Source organism: Zingiber officinale, chromosome 2B, assembly GCF_018446385.1.
Source record: "Zingiber officinale cultivar Zhangliang chromosome 2B, Zo_v1.1, whole genome shotgun sequence".
NCBI lineage: Eukaryota > Viridiplantae > Streptophyta > Magnoliopsida > Zingiberales > Zingiberaceae > Zingiber > Zingiber officinale.
Genome location: NC_055989.1, coordinates 89860425 through 89881139, shown reverse-complemented (window position 1 = coordinate 89881139; position 20715 = coordinate 89860425). Strand labels below are relative to the sequence as shown.

Sequence of the window (20715 nt, the reverse complement as noted above, 5' to 3'; positions counted from 1 at the left end):
ATAAGAGCCAATTTCTGTGGCGTATATGCAGAACCAAAGTATAAAATAAATCAACACGGTTAACAAAGGTGCAACTCAGATCCTTTTGTCGATAAAATATGAATTAAAGGATGAGTCATTCTTTACCATTAATGAAAAATAATAATTTGACATGTAAAATAAGTAAGAATCATCATTCTTCATTCAATAAAGATGAGCATTAAAATAAGAATAAATTGGAGAAAAAGCATAATTAAATTAACGTGTTAACAGATCGAAGCAATCATGCGTGCCGATACGTGTCCTATCGAATCCACTAAATTATAAATAACCGGAGTCCCGCCCAGCCAAGGCACCCGCCGGGTGTTCGATCAAATTCCCGACTGAGGTAAAGGCAAAGAGAGGGCGCATGGCGACGGCGAACAACTGCCCAGCGCCGATATCGGTAACGTCGAACGGATCGTGGGACGGCGACAGCCCGCTGCACCACGCGCTGCCGCTGATCATCCTCCAGATCTGCCTGGTGGTCGTCGTCACCCGCGGGCTCGCTTTCCTGCTCCGGCCCATGCGGCAGCCCCGCGTCGTCGCGGAGATCATCGTACGTCGCTCTCCGTCTACGACGTAAATCAGAGAAATACCGATGGAATTCGACATGATTGATTTTTGATTGGCACGCAGGGGGGAATTCTTCTCGGGCCGTCGGCGTTGGGCCGCAACGAGAGGTTCATGAGCAACGTGTTCCCGAAGCAGAGCTTGACGGTGCTCGATACGCTGGCCAACATCGGCCTCATCTTCTTCCTCTTCCTCGTCGGCCTCGAGCTTGACGTCCACTCCCTCCGCCGGACGGGAAAGGGCGCCCTGGCCATTGCGCTCGCGGGAATCACCCTCCCCTTCGCCCTCGGCATCGGCACCTCCTTCGTCCTTAGCTCCACCATCGTCAAGGGCACGCGCCAGGCCCCGTTCCTCGTCTTCATGGGTGTCGCCCTCTCCATCACCGCCTTCCCCGTCCTCGCTCGCATCCTCGCCGAGCTCAAGCTCCTGACCACCGATCTCGGACGCATGGCCATGTCAGCCGCCGCAGTCAACGACGTCGCTGCCTGGGTCCTCCTCGCGCTTGCCATCGCCCTCTCTGGCTCCGGGTCCCCCATCGTATCACTCTGGGTCCTCCTCACAGGCATCGCCTTCCTGGCGGGCGTCGTCATCTTCGTCCGCCCCGTCCTCCACTGGATGGCCCACCGCACCACGGAAGGCGAGCCCATCAAGGAGTCCTACGTCTGCGCCACCCTCGTCATCGTCCTCGCTGCCGGGTTCGCTACCGACGCCATAGGCATCCACGCCCTCTTCGGCGCCTTCGTCATCGGCGTCGTCGTGCCCAAGGACGGGCCTTTTGCGGGCATCCTGATTGAGAAGATCGAAGACCTCGTCACCAGTCTCTTCCTCCCGCTTTACTTCGTCTCGAGCGGCCTGAAGACCAACGTCGCCACCATCAGCGGCGGCCGCTCTTGGGGTCTTCTCGTCCTCGTCATCACCAACGCCTGCATCGGCAAGATTCTCGGCACTATCGTCTCCGCCCTCCTTGCCAAGATCCCCGTCCGCGAAGCCGTCACACTCGGCTTCCTCATGAACACCAAGGGCCTCGTCGAGCTCATCGTCCTCAACATCGGGAGAGATCGCAAGGTCTGACGAGGACTATCGACATGAAGACCGCACTCTCTTCTTTCTCTCTGCTTTGCTTTCTCAATCTCACACGCATATAATCGAACAGGTGCTGAACGACGAAACGTTCGCCATCATGGTGCTAATGGCGCTGTTCACCACCTTCATCACCACTCCGATCGTGATGGCCATCTACAAGCCAGCGCGGCGGGCGCCGCCATACAAGCACCGGACGGTGGAGCGGTCCGACATGGACAGCGAGTTCCGCGTGCTGGCATGCTTCCGCAGCGATCGAAACGTCGCCACCATGATAAGCCTGGTGGAGTGTTCCCGAGGCACCCGCCGCCGCAGCCTCACCGTCTACGCCATGCACCTCATGGAGTTATCCGAGCGCTCCTCGGCCATTTCAATGGTCCACAAGTCCCGCCGCAACGGCCTGCCCTTCTGGAACAAGGCGAGCGGCTGCGGCAACGCCGACCAGTTGGTGATCGCCTTCGAAGCCTACCGCCAGCTCAGCTCCGTCACCCTCCGCCCCCTCACGGCCATATCCGACCTCGACACCATCCACGAAGACATCATCGCCAGCGCCCAGCGGAAGCGCGCTTCCCTCATTATCCTCCCCTTTCACAAGGTCCAGCGTATGGACGGCACGCTCGAGTCCACTGGCCACGCCTACCACCTCGTCAATCAGCGGTTACTCCGTCGAGCCCCCTGCTCCGTTGCCATCCTCATCGACCGAGGCCTCGGCGGCACCACTCAAGTCCCTTCCAGCGAGGTCTGCTTCGAAGTCGCTGTCCTCTTCTTCGGCGGCCCCGACGACCGCGAGGCCCTCGCCTACGGCGCGCGCATGGCAGAGCACCCGGGCATCCTCCTCACGGTCCTCCGATTCTCCCCGTCGGTCACGAATCCACAAGACCTCGAGCAAGACGAGGAGTGCATCGCCAACTTCAGGGACAGGATGGCGTCTTCCTCGGCGGCGGAGGAAGGGTCAGCCAGGTACGAGGAGGTGGAGGCGGAGGACAGGGTCAAGATTATAGCTGCCATCAAGGGGCTTCTTCGACGGTACAACCTGTTCCTGGCTGGCCGCTCTCCGGCGGCGATTCCGCTGGTGGAGAGGACCGACTGCGCGGAGCTGGGACCCGTGGGGAGCTATCTGGCCTCACCGGAATTCTCAACCGTTGCGTCGGTTCTTGTGATACAGCGATACGATCCCAAGGCCGACGCATTGAACACGACTGAGGCGGCGTCCGAGGCGGGAGACGCCACGGTGTACGATGTGCCGGACACGCCGCTGGCTCTTGTCACACCGGAATCGTCCGTCCGTGGCAAAGGCAACGGTGGATCGCAAACACCGTAAACGACTAAATTTGCCCGATCGGTGGATCGTCGCTACCTTCTTTCTCATGGCGAATAATTTTATTAGGCATTGTATTATATTTTAGTAATCAAAGAACGTGTTCCCATATAACTCGCTTTGTCTAATCTGTTCTTATAAAACCAATAATCGACTAAATATAATTTCATATGCGTGATCCAACTTCCTTTGTCAATGGACGAGGGATCGGAGAGAAAGAAAGGTGAACTGAGAGGGCCGGACCTGAGGGAGGCCCAAGAGGCCTCTGCCTCAGGCCCAATCAACTAGGGGCTAAGAAAATATTAAAAAATAATTATAAATCTAAAAAAATTGTTTTTTACTTTTTAAACTCTAAATAATTTAATTATTCAAGCATATAGAAGATGTTTGAAAAAAATTGAGCCCTTTCTATATCACAAATTGTAAAAAATATCAAAAAAAAATTACTATGAGGTGGTGCTGATGATAAGTGGCGTATCAATGATACATTTATACTTTATTTGACTCGAGATTTATTTTCTTTCAATTTTGATAATATGTTTTCTTTTTTTTATGTAATATGTTCAATCTTGATGAGTGTTATAGGGTTTAGGAACATTTTGATCTGCTCCGCTTTACTATATATTTTTGTTGTTTAATTAATTAATTCAGCTTAGTGTACTAGTTTTTTCCTTTACTAATATGAATTCGTAAATTATGTGCAATCGAGATTGTTCCGTTGTTGCTTAATTGACTTGAAAATATGAGAGATTCTTGAAGTTGACTACTCAGGTTTTAAAACATAAATCATAGAAAACAATTAATCATAAATTTTAATTATATTTCATCACTATTACAATGTATTTTAATATTTTCATATTAGTAAATTATGTGCAATCGAGATTGTTCCGTTGTTGCTTAATTGACTTGAAAATATGATAGATTCTTGAAGTTGACTACTCAGGTTTTAAAACATAAATCATAGCAAACAATTAATCATAAATTTTAATTATACTTCATCACTATTACAATGTATTTTAATATTTTTAGTTAACTAAGTGTTCGCATCATTCATTCTATTAAAAATTAACAACAAATAACGACTGAAATTTTCATCATAATTCTATCGATATTTGAGTTTACTGACGGAATAACGACAGAATATGTAATATCAAAAATAATTAGGTCAAAAATACAACTTACTGACGGAATTGATATTCAGTCTGTATTCTCGGATGGAATTTAAATTTCCGTCGATGAAGTTAACGACAGAAATACTATCCCATCGGCACATCTAGACGGTGGGATAACGGAATTTACTGACTGATTCAAATTCAAGCAATAAAAATACCGACCGAATCTGAATTTCAATTGATAATTATCAACTAATCTATAATTCAGTCGATAAACTATCGACGAAATCAGGAATTCAATCGGTAAATAATGACTGAATTACATATTCATTCGGTATTATATCGAAATCCACTGTACATATTTGATATTTTCTGATAGAATGGTAGTTTTCATCGAAAATCACCGACGTAATATTTATTCCGTCGGTAAAATTAAATAATTTTTTTTTAAAAAAAAATTAGATATATTTACAACATATCCTATATACAATTTTCATATTAATAAAAATCATCAGCAATACAAACATAATCCACACATAAATCACAATTCATACAACATACTCACAAATATAACATGCTAACAACATACAAACAATCAAACTATCCAAAATTCAATACAAAATACAATCATAACTATCCAAAATTTAGTACAAAATATAATCATAACTATCCAAATACAAAATACTCACAGAATCATAACTATCCAAAGTGAATGACAAGTATCTAATGTCCAAAATAAAATATTCAAAATACTTACCAGGATACATCTCCTACACATATATCCAAAAACAATCCTATAAAAGTCAAATACAAGAGATTATGATCAAAATAAATTGATACAAATATAATATATAACTCAAAAATATATAACTAATTTTACATGTAAAAAAAATACCTGAATTATATTTTGGATATTCAATGAGGGTGATGATGGTGAATGTATACTCCTGAAAAAATGTAATACAATTGAAGATAAATATCTAAATAGAATAAATATATTTTACTAAATTTATGTATGATAAATAAAAAAAATCAAGTTGTAGTTGAACATAGCTCAGAATAATCTAATCATCGGCGGGATATGATGGGTCTCGAGTCTCTTGTGACTCAATACCATCTAGTGACTTGAGCTGTAACTGGGCCCATGAAGTAATGATTGTTCGCATCTGGGCCAATATCTACTTATTGTTCGCTGACTGAGTAGTCCACCTCTGATCCATCATAGTCAATTGAGTCTTTAATTCTTGATTTTATTTCCTTAATGACTCCACCGAAGAAGAAGAAGAAGAAGAATTAGCACGACCCCCTAGGAGTCCTCAACCAATCAAATACCACCTTAGCCTAGGAGCTAAGGCCGTAGAGGGAGAAGTTCTTTGTCCTTTCACCTACAACATCATAATAAATATCATTTATTTGCTAGGTAGATAGATCCTGTGACTCCTCTCCCTCTACTGGTGGCTAAGATGTCTGAGTCATCCTACTTGTCATTTCCTCCTGTATGAAAAAAATATACGATTTATATCTTGTATATAATTACTAAAGCTAATTAATCATTATTAATGATTAAATATAATAAAATTAATTATTCAAACTCCAATGTTCTTAAATCGAAAATCACATGTGTCATCCTTTCTCTAGTAAGTCTTGAGAAAGATCTCCAGGCAAGTGAGTTATCTTTCTAAAGAACGTTCCTCCATATACAAATAAGTTAGGCCAAAATTATACAAGTTTGTTAATAAATAAAAATTTTATTTATATAACTTTAAATTACACTCACTAGATCTATAGCATAATCAACAATGGATCAAGATCCTGATGTATGTCGAGTGAATCCAGTGCTCGGGTTATTTGGCTCTGTATTCCTATTTTCTCAAGCTTTTAGAGCTTTTTTCTGTCATCTCTCTGTAGACCAAGTGGTCGTCCATGCACCCCACATCTCGTCGGATACATAAGTTAGCCTTGTGTTGTTCCTTCTTATATAATATAAGATGTCTTTGTATAATTTGACACAATAAATATTTCAAGTCGCTGCAAATTTGCCTCATGTCTATCCTCCCACGTATATTTTTCTGTAATTAAAAATTAAAAATTTAGTATATTAAAGGATAAATATATTGTACATATTCAACCAGATAAACATTACATATTGACCCATCAACTCTTGCTTTGTTACAAATATTATTCTTTAATTTTCTCAAAAATCGTTCAAATGGATACATCCATCTGTACTGCACAAGACTAGCTATTCATACCTCATATGGTAAATGTACTGATAGATGTTTCATTGAATTGAAAAAATTAGGCAGAAATATGTGCTCCAGCTTACAAAGTATGAGAGGAATGTTTGTTTCTAGCCGAAGCATATCAACCGTTATAATACACCTCGCTGTCAAATCTCTGAAAAACAGACTCAACTCTGTAAGTGCTTGTCATACATTATTGGAAAGTAAATCATAAAAGCTATTGGAATAAGTCTTTGCATGAATACGTGACAATCATGACTCTTCATTCTAAACATCTTTAACTTATTCATATCCACACATTGAGTCATATTCGAAGCATATCCATCTGTGAATTTGATTTCTTTCAACCAACTACATAAAGCTTGTTTGTTATCTTTGTCCAATGTATAACAATCTTTTGTAAATTTATTAGTTGTTTCATTCTGATGCAACTCTGGTATATTAACTAGTTCTTTTAATTCCTCATGTGATTTTACAGTGTCTTTAGTTCTTCCAGACACATTCATCACAGTGTTGAAGATATTATCAAAGAAATTTTTCTCAATGTGCATCACATCTATATTATGTCAAATAAGTAGATACTTTCAATAAGACAGCTCCTAGAAAATGCTCTTTTTCTTCTAACTACACTTCCACATCCTAACAAGATATTTATTTATCTCATCAGAATTAGGCTGAGATACTAGGAGAAATCCATAACTATCTATTTGTTCAATGATTTCTTCACCTTAAGCATGAATTATTGGGAGAGATTTTCTAACTACAACATTCTTTAAAAAAAATTTCTTATTTCGCCTTAAAGGGTGATCAATTGGTAAAAATTTACGATAATTATCAAACCAAAATACCTCCTCACTGCAAGGTAATGAAAATGCATCAGACTCTGTCATGCAATGTGGGCATGCTAATTTACCAGTCATGCTTCATCCCGACAATATTGAGTATGCTGAAAAATCACTGATCGTTCATAATAAGACAGCATGCAATGTAAAATTAGTTTTACTTGCAATATCATAAGTCAACAATCCTACATTCCATAATTCATTCATCTTGACAATCATATGTTGCAAAAAAACATCTTATCTTATCTTTAGAATTGATTGGACTAGGAATAAGCACGGTAAGGAACATAAATTCATCTTTTATGTACATCCATAGTGGTAAATTCATCTTTCATCTTTTAATTGTTATCCATAGTATTAATATGATTGGACAAGATGGATATTGCTATCCCAACTAACCAAATGGTTGAAATCCATCTGCATTAAGTCCTAATCTCATATTACATGGTTTCCTTGCAAAGGAAGGAAATACAATATCAAGATGTTTCCATGCAGGACAATCACAAGGATGACACATTATACCTCCTTTGTGCCCATGCTCATGATGTTACATCATGTGGCAAGCTATAGCAGCATATGCATACAAGCACTGAAGTCTAGCAATTAGCGAAAAATAATACATCACTTTCCAATCAATATTTTTCTTCTTCTTCCCTAGTTGCGAGTATGGTGCTTAAAACGAAGGTGAGTACATATTTTGCATTCATTCATATCGCTATCTTCATTTCAAAATATCATGCAATTGTTTATACAACAATCAATCTTCTCTATAAACAAATCTAAACCTCTGATTAATTTCTTTGTTTCATAGAAGCTATCAGTCATTATATTATCAGCAAGGAGCAACTCTGACATCAATTAACAAATGTCATCGTAACATCTTTCAGAAAAATAATGTTATGTTTTCAATTCAATAACCTTGTAGTAGCTGATAGTTGAGAATGACTACAAGAAGTGTCTTCTCATACTTCTCTTTCACTAACCTTTAGCATTTCATATAATTATATTGTTGATATTCATGTGTTGGTATTTCATCTATATTGGAATAATCAACTACATTTATCTCATTATGAACAATTGATTGCATTACAATATCAATATTAGTTGATACTTCAAAAGCGATAACAGTTGTCTCAAATAACAAATCATCACAAGACCTAATTGGTTTATATAAATAAGGCTCTCAATGATAGTACCATTGTAGTTTTTTATTCGTCTTTCAATTTATATGTCATCGTTTAATTTTTTTAAATTTTTTTTAATTAGTATCATATATTTAACATTAATTTTAAAGATGATGGATTGAATTTTTTTATGGGAAGACTTCCGAAATAAATAGGAAAGTGCTAATAAAAATTTATCAAGAATATTTGAATAAAAAATATGCATAAACTTATTATTTAGACATTAAATTAAAGTAAGAAAATTACATCGAGTTATTTGTGTCATCAGCAACTTAAAAAAAAAAACACTCAGCCAAAAAACGATCAATCATTGAATAAGTAAACAACGTGATGTCTCTAGATTTTTTTTCGTCAACAGGGTACGTGACTCAGCGACAGTCGCTAGTGGATAAGGATAAGATTTTGTTAAAGAAATGGCGATACAACTTCTCAATCAATCTTTTGAACAACACAGTTGACTTTAAAATTACACAAGGAAAATCATCCACGTACAAATTACAAGATACTAAAGGTTAATAAAGACGAATATATTCGTGTATAGTGTCTCCATCCATTTATTTTAAAATTAATATAGAGAAAATAAATTATGAATCATTACTAATATTTAAAATAATGACTAATATATAAGGAAGATATTTATCTTGACTTTTTTGAGATATAAATCTCAGACCTTATTATGACAACACCTCATACGTTAATCATTAGATCCATCCTAGGAGACTTACTAGAGGTTAATATAGACGGTAGATATATGATATTTTTAATGTAATGATCAAGGATCGATTTATAAGAACTGATGATTTGAGATTTATTTCATTATGTATTCAACATCTATATATTTATATATATCTCTCTCTTCATATTCGTGAAATTGATATAAAAAAATCATTAATATAACATATCTATAAATAGATCTACAGCTAAATGGGAGAGATGTTAGATGTCAGATGTTGAGAAGATAAGCGACATCGTTTCTCATTTCATCTTTCTTAGTTATGTATCGGTTTAGGTGATGAGGGAGAAATGCTAGCTCCGTCATCACTAGCTACTTATACTTTTAAAAAGATTATTCATTGGATTTGATCTGCTCTCGCATTTTAATTTACTATTTATATACCAGTTTGATTATGTTCACGGGAGGAAGTTTTGTCGGTCTCTATCTTTATCAACTCCTCTATTTATAATTATGACAAAGGATGAATACATTCGCTATTAATATTCTTATCAATTCATTCCAGGATCAACACGAACTCCCCCACTTACAAGCAGCTATCGACATCGTTCCTGGAATCTTTGATTAAAGTACTGGTAAAGTCATAGTGTTAGAGGTCGCTCTCTGTTCATTAAATGAGACACAAGATATTTCAATTGATAGAGGGATGATTTTGGGGAAACAAAAATTACTGGACTCAAATATGAAAAATGTCAATCAATAAAGTGAAATATCTTTATCTAGATAAATCATAGGCCCGGGACTTGCGTACGGATAAAAGATAGAATGCATTTCTCAACTAATTACGATTTAATTTTCATGGAAAGTATATTTATCACGATTGAATTACCGGTAATAATAGGCATATCGTGTCAGGAGTTGTAACGGTCTCATTTCGAATGGATCAGATTGAATTCGAGCCGGATTAAAAAAGATTTAAAATCCTAATCTAAATCTGATCTAAATTCGAATTCGATCTAAAACTTCTAAATTTGAAACCGAATCCAACCCATTTAAACCCGACTCAAATAATTTAAATTTTTGATTCAAAATAATTTTTTTTTTAGTTTCCTTATGATTTTTATTTTTATCTCAATAATTTATCATTATTGATATTAATATATATATAAATTTTTTAATTTTTAAAATAAAATTTGATTTAACTCTAAAAATTTACTATATCTTAAATTTGGGTCAATTCGAATCCGACCCAAAAAATTTCAACCTAAAACTCTCCAATTCGAATCCAAAAATTTTTAATCCGAACCTAATTTTGTTTAGATCAACTTAGATCCAATTTTTTTTTGACACCCTTAAAAGATTATCATACTTTTAAAATTTAATTACCTAATGGATGAAATATGGGACTGAATCGTCACGTTAAAAATAGTCGAATGGTACATTCTCTATCTGTATAAAAAAACAAGAACATTATGAGATAAGATGAATATGATGGAAAAAAAAATAAGAAAGATATCTCGTTAATAATAAATTGAAGAAAAAAAAATATTAATTATATGGGATTGGACCGTCACATTATAAATAGTCGAATAGTAAATTCTCTATCTGTATATAAAAAAGAACATTATGATAAGATGAATATGATGGGAAAAAAAAATAAGAAGGATATCTCGTTAATAATAAATTGAAGAAAGGAAAAAATATCTAAATTAATAAAATAGATAAAACGAACTCGGACTCAATGCTTAAAAAATCTTAGATATAGAAGATTCCAAGATACCATAATGTTGAGATTGAAGTTGATAAATTTTGAATGTCATAAGGAATTGTCTTAATAAATTCCAATTCAATGAAAATCAATAAGTGAGAGTTTCACAATGCTTTAAATTGAAAATAAGCAAAAAGTTATGTGTGGTTGTCACCCCATTATTTATAATTACAGAGTGACCTAAAAATTTTAAATCTCAAAAGAAAGTCCATTTAGATAATATTTATATAGACTACATAGTTAATTTGGTTCAAGTCATTATTACAATCCAAAATAGAAGTAGAAATTAAGTTTTGTTAAGAGATATACTTTTCAAGATTCCAGATCCAGATTGCAATCATCTTCAAATTCTTAGGGATCATATCTAATCACACAAATTAATGATCATTATTTATCATGGTCCTTTTTACTTATCATTATTTCCCTATAAATATTGTATCAACAACACATTGTGATCATGAGCTAAAAATTAATACAATATACTTTTCTATATTGGTATCAGAGCGAAAGGAAAATTCCAACGATCCTATGGTCAGAAATTTGCAGGTAACAATAACTATTGTTGGTGCAATCATTCTCGGGTCAAAGTTGACTAGTTTGACTAAGCACTAATTGGCTTGAGCTTGAATTTCGATATTTGATAATATGTGAGAGAGAATTCAGGAAGGTCAATGGTAGACTAAGAAAGTCCTAACTAAAGATTGAGCAACGAAAAATCCTAACTAGAAGTTAGGTAACGGGTAGTCCTAGAGGGCTAGGCAGTGAAGACTTAGTTGGGAACTAGATAATTGAAGTCCTAGCGAACCTAGACAGTGAAGACTTAGTTAGTAACTAGGCAGTGAAAATCCTAACGGGGCTAGGCAATAGAAAACCTAGTTGGAAACTAGGTAGTGGAAGATCTAATTGGAGGTTAGGCAATAAAAAATCCTAGCAAGGTTAGGCAAGAGAAAAATCCAAGTGGGTCAAAAGTTGATCAGACACTTGATGATCGAAAGTACAATGGAAAGTTGGCAAGAAAAAAGTCCAAATGAATCATGGAGGACCGGACATTTGGTACGAGATGGTAAGTCCAAGTGGGTCATAAAGGACCAGACACTTGGCATGAGATGAAAAATCCAAATGGGTCAAAGGTTGACTAAATACTTGGTAAAGAAGCTTTTGCAGGTCAAGGGTAACCGAATGCTAGGTAACGGGAAGTCCCAACAAGTCAAAGATAACTTTAGGATTGGGCAAAGAAATTCTAAAATCTAGTTTAGAGTTTAGGGTTGGGCAATAGAATAGCTCAATCGATTAGCCCAAGGTCAATGCCTAATCAATTGGGGCATGTTCTAATCGATTAGCATAGTAAGGAAATGAATCGATTAGGCCTTGTGTTAATCAATTAGAACAATCGATTAAGGGTGTTTTGACATGAGAATAGAAGGGCTTGGAATCAATTGGGGGGAATTGATTCAAGCTTCAACAATTGATTAAGGTATTCAATTGAAGCTTGTTCGCGATAGCACAGTAAGTGTTGGAATCAATTGAGAAATTCTCACGAGGATAAAAAGCTTCTGAATTGATTAGGAATCGATTATAAGCTACCAAATTGATTGGTATAGATCACTCATCGATTAGTAAGGCGAAAAAGAATCGTTCTGTAGCTGACGTGACAATTGATTAGGGGTAAGTCAATCAATTAAGAGGTGTCGAATTAACCCTAGAAAAGAGGTTTTGATAAAGATTTGAACAACACTTGTTTCAGTAAGTTCTTGGGTGTTTGGAGAAGAAATGATGCTGTATTTTCCACCACCAAGAGGCAATCCAAAGCAAGAAAAGAGCAAACAAAGTAAGGTTCATGTTGTAAAGTTATTTTTAATTTCCATTGAAACCTAGTTTGTGTTTCTTGGTTGTTTTCTTATGCTTGAGCTTGTATGAGACTTCTCTGTCTCCACAAAGGAAATTTTCATAGTGCATCTCTGAGAATAAGGAGTGAATCCTTGGATTAGTTACCTTAAGGAGGTGGATACTAAATAAAATCAAAGTGTTAGTATTGCTTCAAGTTTTCCACTGCAAATCATCTTCAAAGAAGCAAAATAAGCTATTCACCCCCTCCCCTCTAGCTAGGGCTGTAAACGAGCCAAGCCGAACCGAACTTTGGGGTGTTCAAGTTTGTTTGATAAGGGTAACTGAGCCGAGCTTAAAATGAACCAATCTTTTGAAATAATTGTTCAAACATAGTTTGGTTTATTTTTTATGAGCTTGAGCTTGTTTGAAGTTTAGCTTGAGCTTGGTTTGTTTAGATGTTATTGAACTCTCAATTCAAGTTTAGCTTAAGCTTAGTTTGAGCTTAACTTGAGCTTAACTTGAGCTTGGTTCGATTAGATGTTATCAAGCTCTCAATTCAAGCTTCTTTGATTATTTAAACTTTTAGTTGTTTAATTAGTTATTGAGCTTGATAATTTAAAATTATTTATTTATTTTATTTTATTTTATTATTTATTTACCATATTGAAAAGAGTTTTATTAATAAATATGGTTCGTGAACATTGTTCATGAACGTTGTTCACAAACGTTGTTCACGAACGTTAAAAATCTGAACACATATGTGTTCAAGCTTGTTTATTTAGTTTAACGAGTTGTTCAATTTTGTTTGTTTAATTAATCTTGTGTATATTGAATGAATATAAATAAGCTCTTACCAAGCCGAACACCAAGATTGTTCACGAATATTTAGCTCATTTATAACCCTGTCTCTAGTTCTCTACATGTCTAGCAACTATTACAGCACCGTTCACTACCTTAATATTGACAAAACTAAAACAAAGGAATTATATTATCTAGAAATCCCAAGTACTATCTGTGCTAAAAGACCATTGCTTATTCAATTTGTTTATAGGGAGTCTGCAATTCTAGCTAAGACAATAGTAACTTGGAATGAAACCAATGTAGAGGAGATCAAAGCCAAACTCAAATATGCAATCTAGGAGCAGTAAGACCAACGTCTCCTCAGTTGGCTTCTATCAACACTGTCGGAAGAAGTCTTGAGTCAAGTTATTGTTCCCTCTTGCACCACCTTAAGGGGCTTATGGACATCATTGGAGAAAATGGTGGTCTCACAATCTGGTGCACGCCTCATGCAACTTTGGCTCCAACTACAAGCAGTGAAGAAGGGCATGTTGTCCATGACTAAAATTTACAAAAGGTGAAATCCATCTAGGATGATCTCACGGGCGTCAGACATTGGGTTCTAGAGACCAATCTAGTGCTCTATATTCTCTAATGACTTGGACCCTAGTATGAATCTATGGTAGTTTCCATAACAACTAAGAGTGAAGGAGTAAGCATAGAAGAGTTAACCAGCATGTTACTTACTCATGAGTAGCGACTGGAGCAGTTGCACGCCATTGAGTCATCTCCTATGGTATCCCTAGCTTTCAAATCGTCTGGGAGAAATTTCCACTAAGGTGCCAATCTAGATAGGCACTACTTCAGGGGACCCTCCGTTAGGTGCCTCTCTTCTTCGAACCCTTCAGGGGCTCACAATCCTCACGGGTCATCCTCCACTTTTTCATTGACTAGTAATAAGCCCAATATTTGGAGAACCCGAGCCCAACTCTTTTTATAACAATCCATGGACTCCCAGCCCATAATTAGCAATCGGGGGTTGTGCATACCGCGGAGGTTGGCATAATGGAAATAAATGGCCCATGTGTCAATTGTGTGACAGGTTTGGCCATGTCACTGCTAACTATTGTACATCGCACTAATGCTAGATCTGGAATGGGGGGGGGGGGGGGATTTTGCAGCATCGTGTCAATGTCATTTTGACAAGAATTTCAATTCTCCTCCACCACCATCGGCTATGTTGGTCGAACCTGCCATAGTCTATTATCGTGATTAGTACATTGATTCAGGCACCACCAATCATTATATAGCAGATTTAGAGAACCTACATGTTCACTACTCATATCAAGGTAACATGAATTGTTGTTGGAAATGGTATGGCTCTTTTTGTATAAAATATTTGTGACTTGTCTATTTTTAGCCTTGCCAGATTATTGCAGGTTCAAAATATATTACATGTGTTTGCCATCATTAAAAATCTACTCAGTGTTGCTCATTTTACAACTAATAATAGTGTCATTTTTAAATTTCATTAGACTTTTTTGTGTTATTAAGCATCAAGCTACGAAGGTGGAACTACTTTGAGATATCCTTAAAGATGGTCTCTATATCGTCTAGCCCAGACCGGTGAGCCCTCTACTAGAAAGTCTCTTTGTCTTAGCGAGCACTCTTCTACCAACACATGATATCATCGTCTAGGACATCCGGTGTTCGCTGCAGTTGCTCGTCTTATCTGTTAGTATGGTCTACTTATTTTAGGCAATATGATTATATCTTTTTGTTAGCCATATCAATTTAGAATGACCCATAAATGGTCTTTTTCATTATCTTAGTCTCAAACTATAGGATCTCTCGATCTAATACATTTTGATGTTTGGGGGTCGTCGTTTGGTTTCTCTACCAATGGGTATTGATATTTTGTACATTTTATAGATGATTTTAGTTGCTATTCTTGGATATATCCACTTAAACACAAATCTATTGTACTTCTAATTTTTCTCTATTTTTGAACTCTTGTTGAAAATCTGTTTAGTAGAATGATCAAAACAAGACAAACAGATTTTTTTTGGAGGGGGGAGAGAGAATTTCCTATAGTCAACAATCTCCTTAAACTATGAGATATTCAATAGTCACCTGTCATGTCCTCACATGAATGAATAAAATGGAGTCGTTGAATGCAAGATTTGTCACATCACTTAGATGGGTCTTGCTATGCTAGCCCATGCCTTTATGCCATTACTTTATTGGGATGAAGCATTGTTTACTGTAGCATACTTGATCAATTGACTTCCCACTTTCACACTGGATTATCATTCCCCATTTGAGATGCTCTTTCAATAGTCTTCTAAATATGAGTCTCTTAAAATATTTGGGTGTAGCTACTTTCCTCTTACTTGCCCATACAATTGTCACAAGCTAGCTTTTAGATCCATCAAGTGTGTTTTTTTGGGGATATAACTTATCTCACAAGGATTATCGTTATCTTTATATTCCTACAAGGAGAATATTTATTTCTTGGCATGTGATTTTTTATGAGACTACTTTTCTTTTTGTTGATCACAGGGATTTCGGATCATTCCATGCTCCCTCATTAACTACATCTCCTACTCTTGTCATAATGAGCACCTCTGTAGGCCCCTAGTTACTTGTCAATGGTTGCTTATCATCATCGCCTAGTAACCCCTTCACTATCATCAGGGATACTATTGTTGGTCGCTTGGTGGCTGGCTAGAGGGGGGAGGGGATGAATAGCTCTGTAGTTAAAACCAAAGTACCTTTCTCTCCTTTTGACGTTAATTATACAAATACTTTAATAAACAAAATTAAACTGCATAAAATAAAGTATGAAATAAAAAGGATTTACTTAGTTTGCAACCGGAGAGATTGCTAATCCAAGGCAAATGAAGCTCAACAAGTAGACTCCTTCGACACAAGTCGGAGGTGGAGAAATCTTGTACAAGACATTGATAGCTCAAACAATGAAGACCAGAATAGAAATTCAAGTACAGGGAAAGTGTTGTTTTAAACTAGGTGAACCAGGGCTCTATTTATAGAGCTCTGGTCAAGTCTATCCGTTGCTGATGTGGCGAACTTCGGGCGCCTGGCTAGTAATCTGAGCACCTCCAGTGTGGTAAACTCTATCTTCATGCAACGGTTGGAAGATAGAATTTTTCATGTCCGAGCACCCAGACCAGTCCGAGCTCTTGGATCGTTGCTGATGTGAACCTAAAAAGTGATCCACTACAACAAGGTGCATGTTCGGTACCCTGGTGGTCTGGGCTCTCAGACTAGTCAGCCAAGTGCTGACTGGTCCGCCGCCTTCTCCGGTCGCTAGCTTCTTCTCCGATCGCTTGGGTGATCCTCCTGCCTTTCAGAGTTGAACTCACCCAAACCCAACTCTGGCCTTCTCCTCGAGCAGTCTTCTACTCCAACTTCTCGTCCTTTGGAGGTGCCACGCACGTCCTTCTAGTTCCAACGGTGTACTGTTCCGCAGCTTCTCGTCCCTCGGATGCTTCGATCCCATTGACTCGATTCTCATGTCATTCTTCTCGTTCGCTGTGTCTTTCGCTCGACTTCTTGCGTTCCTAAGTCTCTGTACACTCAGACACAAGGCATCATACACACATCCTAACTTGACTTGGTTGATCACATCAAAATTAACACAGGGTACTTACAATCTCTCCCTTTTTGATATGATCAATCTAAGTTAAGCTAGGGTTTAATCCAAGACAGTAATGGCAATTGACTATGCAAAATTAAATGCAATGCAATAAATTGAAAAAAAAAAATTCCTTTCCCTAAATTTAATCTTATTTTTCTCCCTTTATCATATTAAAAATAGTGATAAATATCAAAAATAATTTTAAAAAAAAACTTCTAAGGGTTATATAAGCAATGACTAATACATAGAAAAATTATGGAAAATATTTTTTGAAAAACTATATTTTATGATTTAAAAAAATTATTTTTGAAAAACTAATTTTAATATTATTTTTAATCTTTTAAAAATTCTAAAAATTATTATCACGGTTAAACACAATAATCTAGAATATTAATAAAATTTTCACTAATAATCATAATTAATATAAGTAATAATAAATTATTTTATACAGAGAGATGTATTTTATTGAAAAAATGTTTAAAATATATTTTGAGCTTAAAAAATTCTGTAAATTTTTATAATTATGTAAAATAGAAAGTATATCAACAGAAAAAATAAATTTTGATAATTTTTAATATTAAAAAATAATACTTTGGAAAAAAATAGTAGAAAATTTAGTAATGGTTAGAAATTTTTTAAAAAAATTATTCTAATAGAAGATTTACTATCCTATCACTGTAAAAATTTTGAACAAAATATTCTAATAGAAAGTTTGCACAAAAAATATTTTTATAACTAAAGTAATTACTAATCTAGCAAATCAATTAAATTTAAAAGAATTTAAACTAGATATGATTTTGGAACTCAATATGGGTTCCTACATACTGGATTGACAAGATCTTTTTTAGAAATAGATTTTGTAATACTTTTATAATTTGACTCTTTTGATATCTGAAATACCTTTTTTCAAAAAATTATTATCACTGTTAAACACAATAATCTAGAATATTAATAAAACTTTCACTAATAATCATAATTAATGTAAGTAGTAATAAATTATTTTATACATAGAGATGTATTTTATTGAAAAAATGTTTAAAATAGATTTTGAGCTTAAAAATTTTTGTAAATTTTTATAATTATGTAAAATAGAAAGTATATCAGCAGAAAAAATAAATTTTGATAATTTTTAATATTAAAAAATAATATTTTGGAAAAAAAAAAATAGTAGAAAATTTAGTAATGGTTAGAAATTTTTTTAAAAAATTATTTTAACAGAGGATTTACTGTCCTATCACTATAAAATTTTTGAACAAAATATTCTAACAGAAAGTTTGCACAAAAAATATTTTTCTAACTAAAGTAATTTTTAATCTAGCAAATCAATTAAATTTAAAAGAATTTAAACTAGATATGATTTTGGAACTCAATATAGGTTTCTACATACTGGATTGACAAGATTTTTTTTAGAAATAGATTTTGTGATACTTTTATAATTTGACTCTTTTGATATATGAAATACCAATTTAATTCTTGAAAGTTTCTAAAATTTTGAACATGTGAACATGTAACAACCTTTTCTAGTTTTTCTATTTGATCCTTTAATTTTTTTATTTTTAATTTTTAATTTGTCGAAATCTTCTAATCGACATACTTTTGCTAGGGTTACTTTAAATTCTAAGTTTTTCTTTTTCAATCTTTCATTTTTTTGTTTCAGTTTACACATTGATTTAGACATTGATTTTATTCCAAAATATAATTGATCAGGAGGTAAGAGACATACTTCACTTACCATGTCGGATTTGAAACTTGATTCCCCCTATATCACTACACTTTTCTGATGTGGCTCCCCCTTCGTCGATGCTAACTTCTGAGTTACTTGGTTCTTCATGACTAGACATCAGTGTCAGTCCAACATAGACTTCTATCTCGAATTCGGATGAAGAACTTTCATTCCAAGTGGCCTTGAGATTCTTGTGTTTGGTTCGCCTTGGCCCTTTTTCTTTCTCCTTCTTGAGCTCTGGGCAATCATCCTTTATGTGCCCTTCTTTTTGACAATTGTAGCATTGAACCTTTCATTTGCTCCTTGAATTTTTCTTAGTCTACATCTCTTTAAACTTGTTAGATTTAAAAAACTTTTTAAACTTTCTTACCATATATTGTTCTTGGTATATATCAAGATCTGAGTCTGACTCGAGTTCGCCCTTCTTGTTAGCTCTTAGTGCCAGGTTTTGACTTGACTCTTTTCTTAAATCTGCACATCTAGATTCATGTAATTCTAAAGTTGAAAAAAGTTCTAAGGTACTTACCTCCAAGTCCTTGGAGATATAATATGCATCTATGATCGAGGTCTACTCTGGAGTACTTCTGAGAAAGGCGTTGAGCGTGTAGTGGACTAAGTCTCGATTGGTTACCGTTTCACCAAGATTGATCAGTCCGGTGATTAGCTCCTTGATCTTCACATGTAGCTGAGCCACCGTCTCACCTTTTTCCAAGCGGAGGTTTATTAGCTTACTCCGAAGAATATCCCTTCATGAAAGTTTCGCTTCGGATGTGCCTTCATGGAGCTCCATAAATTTATCTCAGAGTTCTTTGGCTGAGATGTGTGGTTGACTTCTTGAGGCGATTAATACACTTAGCAGGTGGTATTCCAATACTCTACTATTGGTACGAAGTCATTTTGCTCCTTCTTCGTCTAAAGATATTCTTCTTTCTCTTCTCCTTGTTAATCCTTAGGAACTACAAAACTGTATTTGATTATTAAAAGCATTTCGAAATCGATTTTTTTAAATACCTTCATTCGGCGTTTCCAGTGTGCGAACTCCCCCTCAAACATTGGCGGATTAATGTTTGGTCTGATCATGGTTTTATTTATTTTGGTCGGTGGTTAGTGTTGGTGCGGTTTGCACTAACGATTTAACTCAGGTTTTGATGAATGACAAATCAGGTTAAGTTAGCTTGTTGTTGTCTAACACTCTAATCGAGTGTGCAGGAAAAGTCCAGACAGGTCGACGGGCTGACCAGATGTCTGGCACGAAGCCCAGCTAGGTCGACGGGCTGACCGGATAGCTGGCGAGAAGTCCAAGCGGGTCGACGGGCTGACCAGACGCTTGGCGAGAAGTCCAGCTAGGTCGACGGGCTGACCGGATAGCTGGCGAGAAGTCCAGACGGGTCGAAGGGCTGACCGGACGTCTGGCAGGTAAGTGAGGTAAGTCACTGGAGGGGAGTGACTGCGAGGACGTGTTCCCGGAAGGGAACATTAGGCGTCGATCCGGCTTAGATCCATTTCGGATATCTAAGTCGAGATCATGACTAGATTCCGGTCTCGGAAAGACGGAATCTAAGTCATACTCTTTGCTATTACTTTGTTGAAATGTAATTATGCTAACACTCTATTTTGCAGGATCTATTTTGTCTCGGACTAACCTTGTTTTGTAGGAAAGTTGTTCGCTGGAAAAAGGTGGTCCGGGCGCTCGGAGGGGATCCGAGCGCCCGGAGGTCCGAGCGCCCGGGAGGCACCCGGGCGCCCTGGAGGCAAAAATTATCCTGACCGCGCATCACCACTTGGAGCTCGCTGGTTGGACTTGCCACGTCTCACCAGGGCGCCTGGAAGGGATCCAGGGTGCCCCGAGCTTCATATAAAAGATGGGGCGGAGGCAGAGATCAGAATCAACTCAGAACTCTTAGACTGCTTGC

General features: G+C 36.9%; 1 protein-coding gene across 1 annotated transcript; it reads left to right on the top strand.

Moving 5' to 3' along the window:
- The first annotated feature begins 264 nt into the window (after positions 1 to 264).
- Positions 265 to 3121, top strand: LOC122046295 (cation/H(+) antiporter 19-like). The gene is made up of 3 exons (XM_042606904.1): positions 265 to 577; positions 658 to 1656; positions 1745 to 3121. Exons 1-3 carry the CDS (start codon positions 389 to 391, stop codon positions 2990 to 2992), a joined length of 2436 nt encoding a protein of 811 aa, XP_042462838.1. The 5' UTR covers positions 265 to 388; the 3' UTR covers positions 2993 to 3121.
- The last annotated feature ends 17594 nt before the right edge of the window (positions 3122 to 20715 follow it).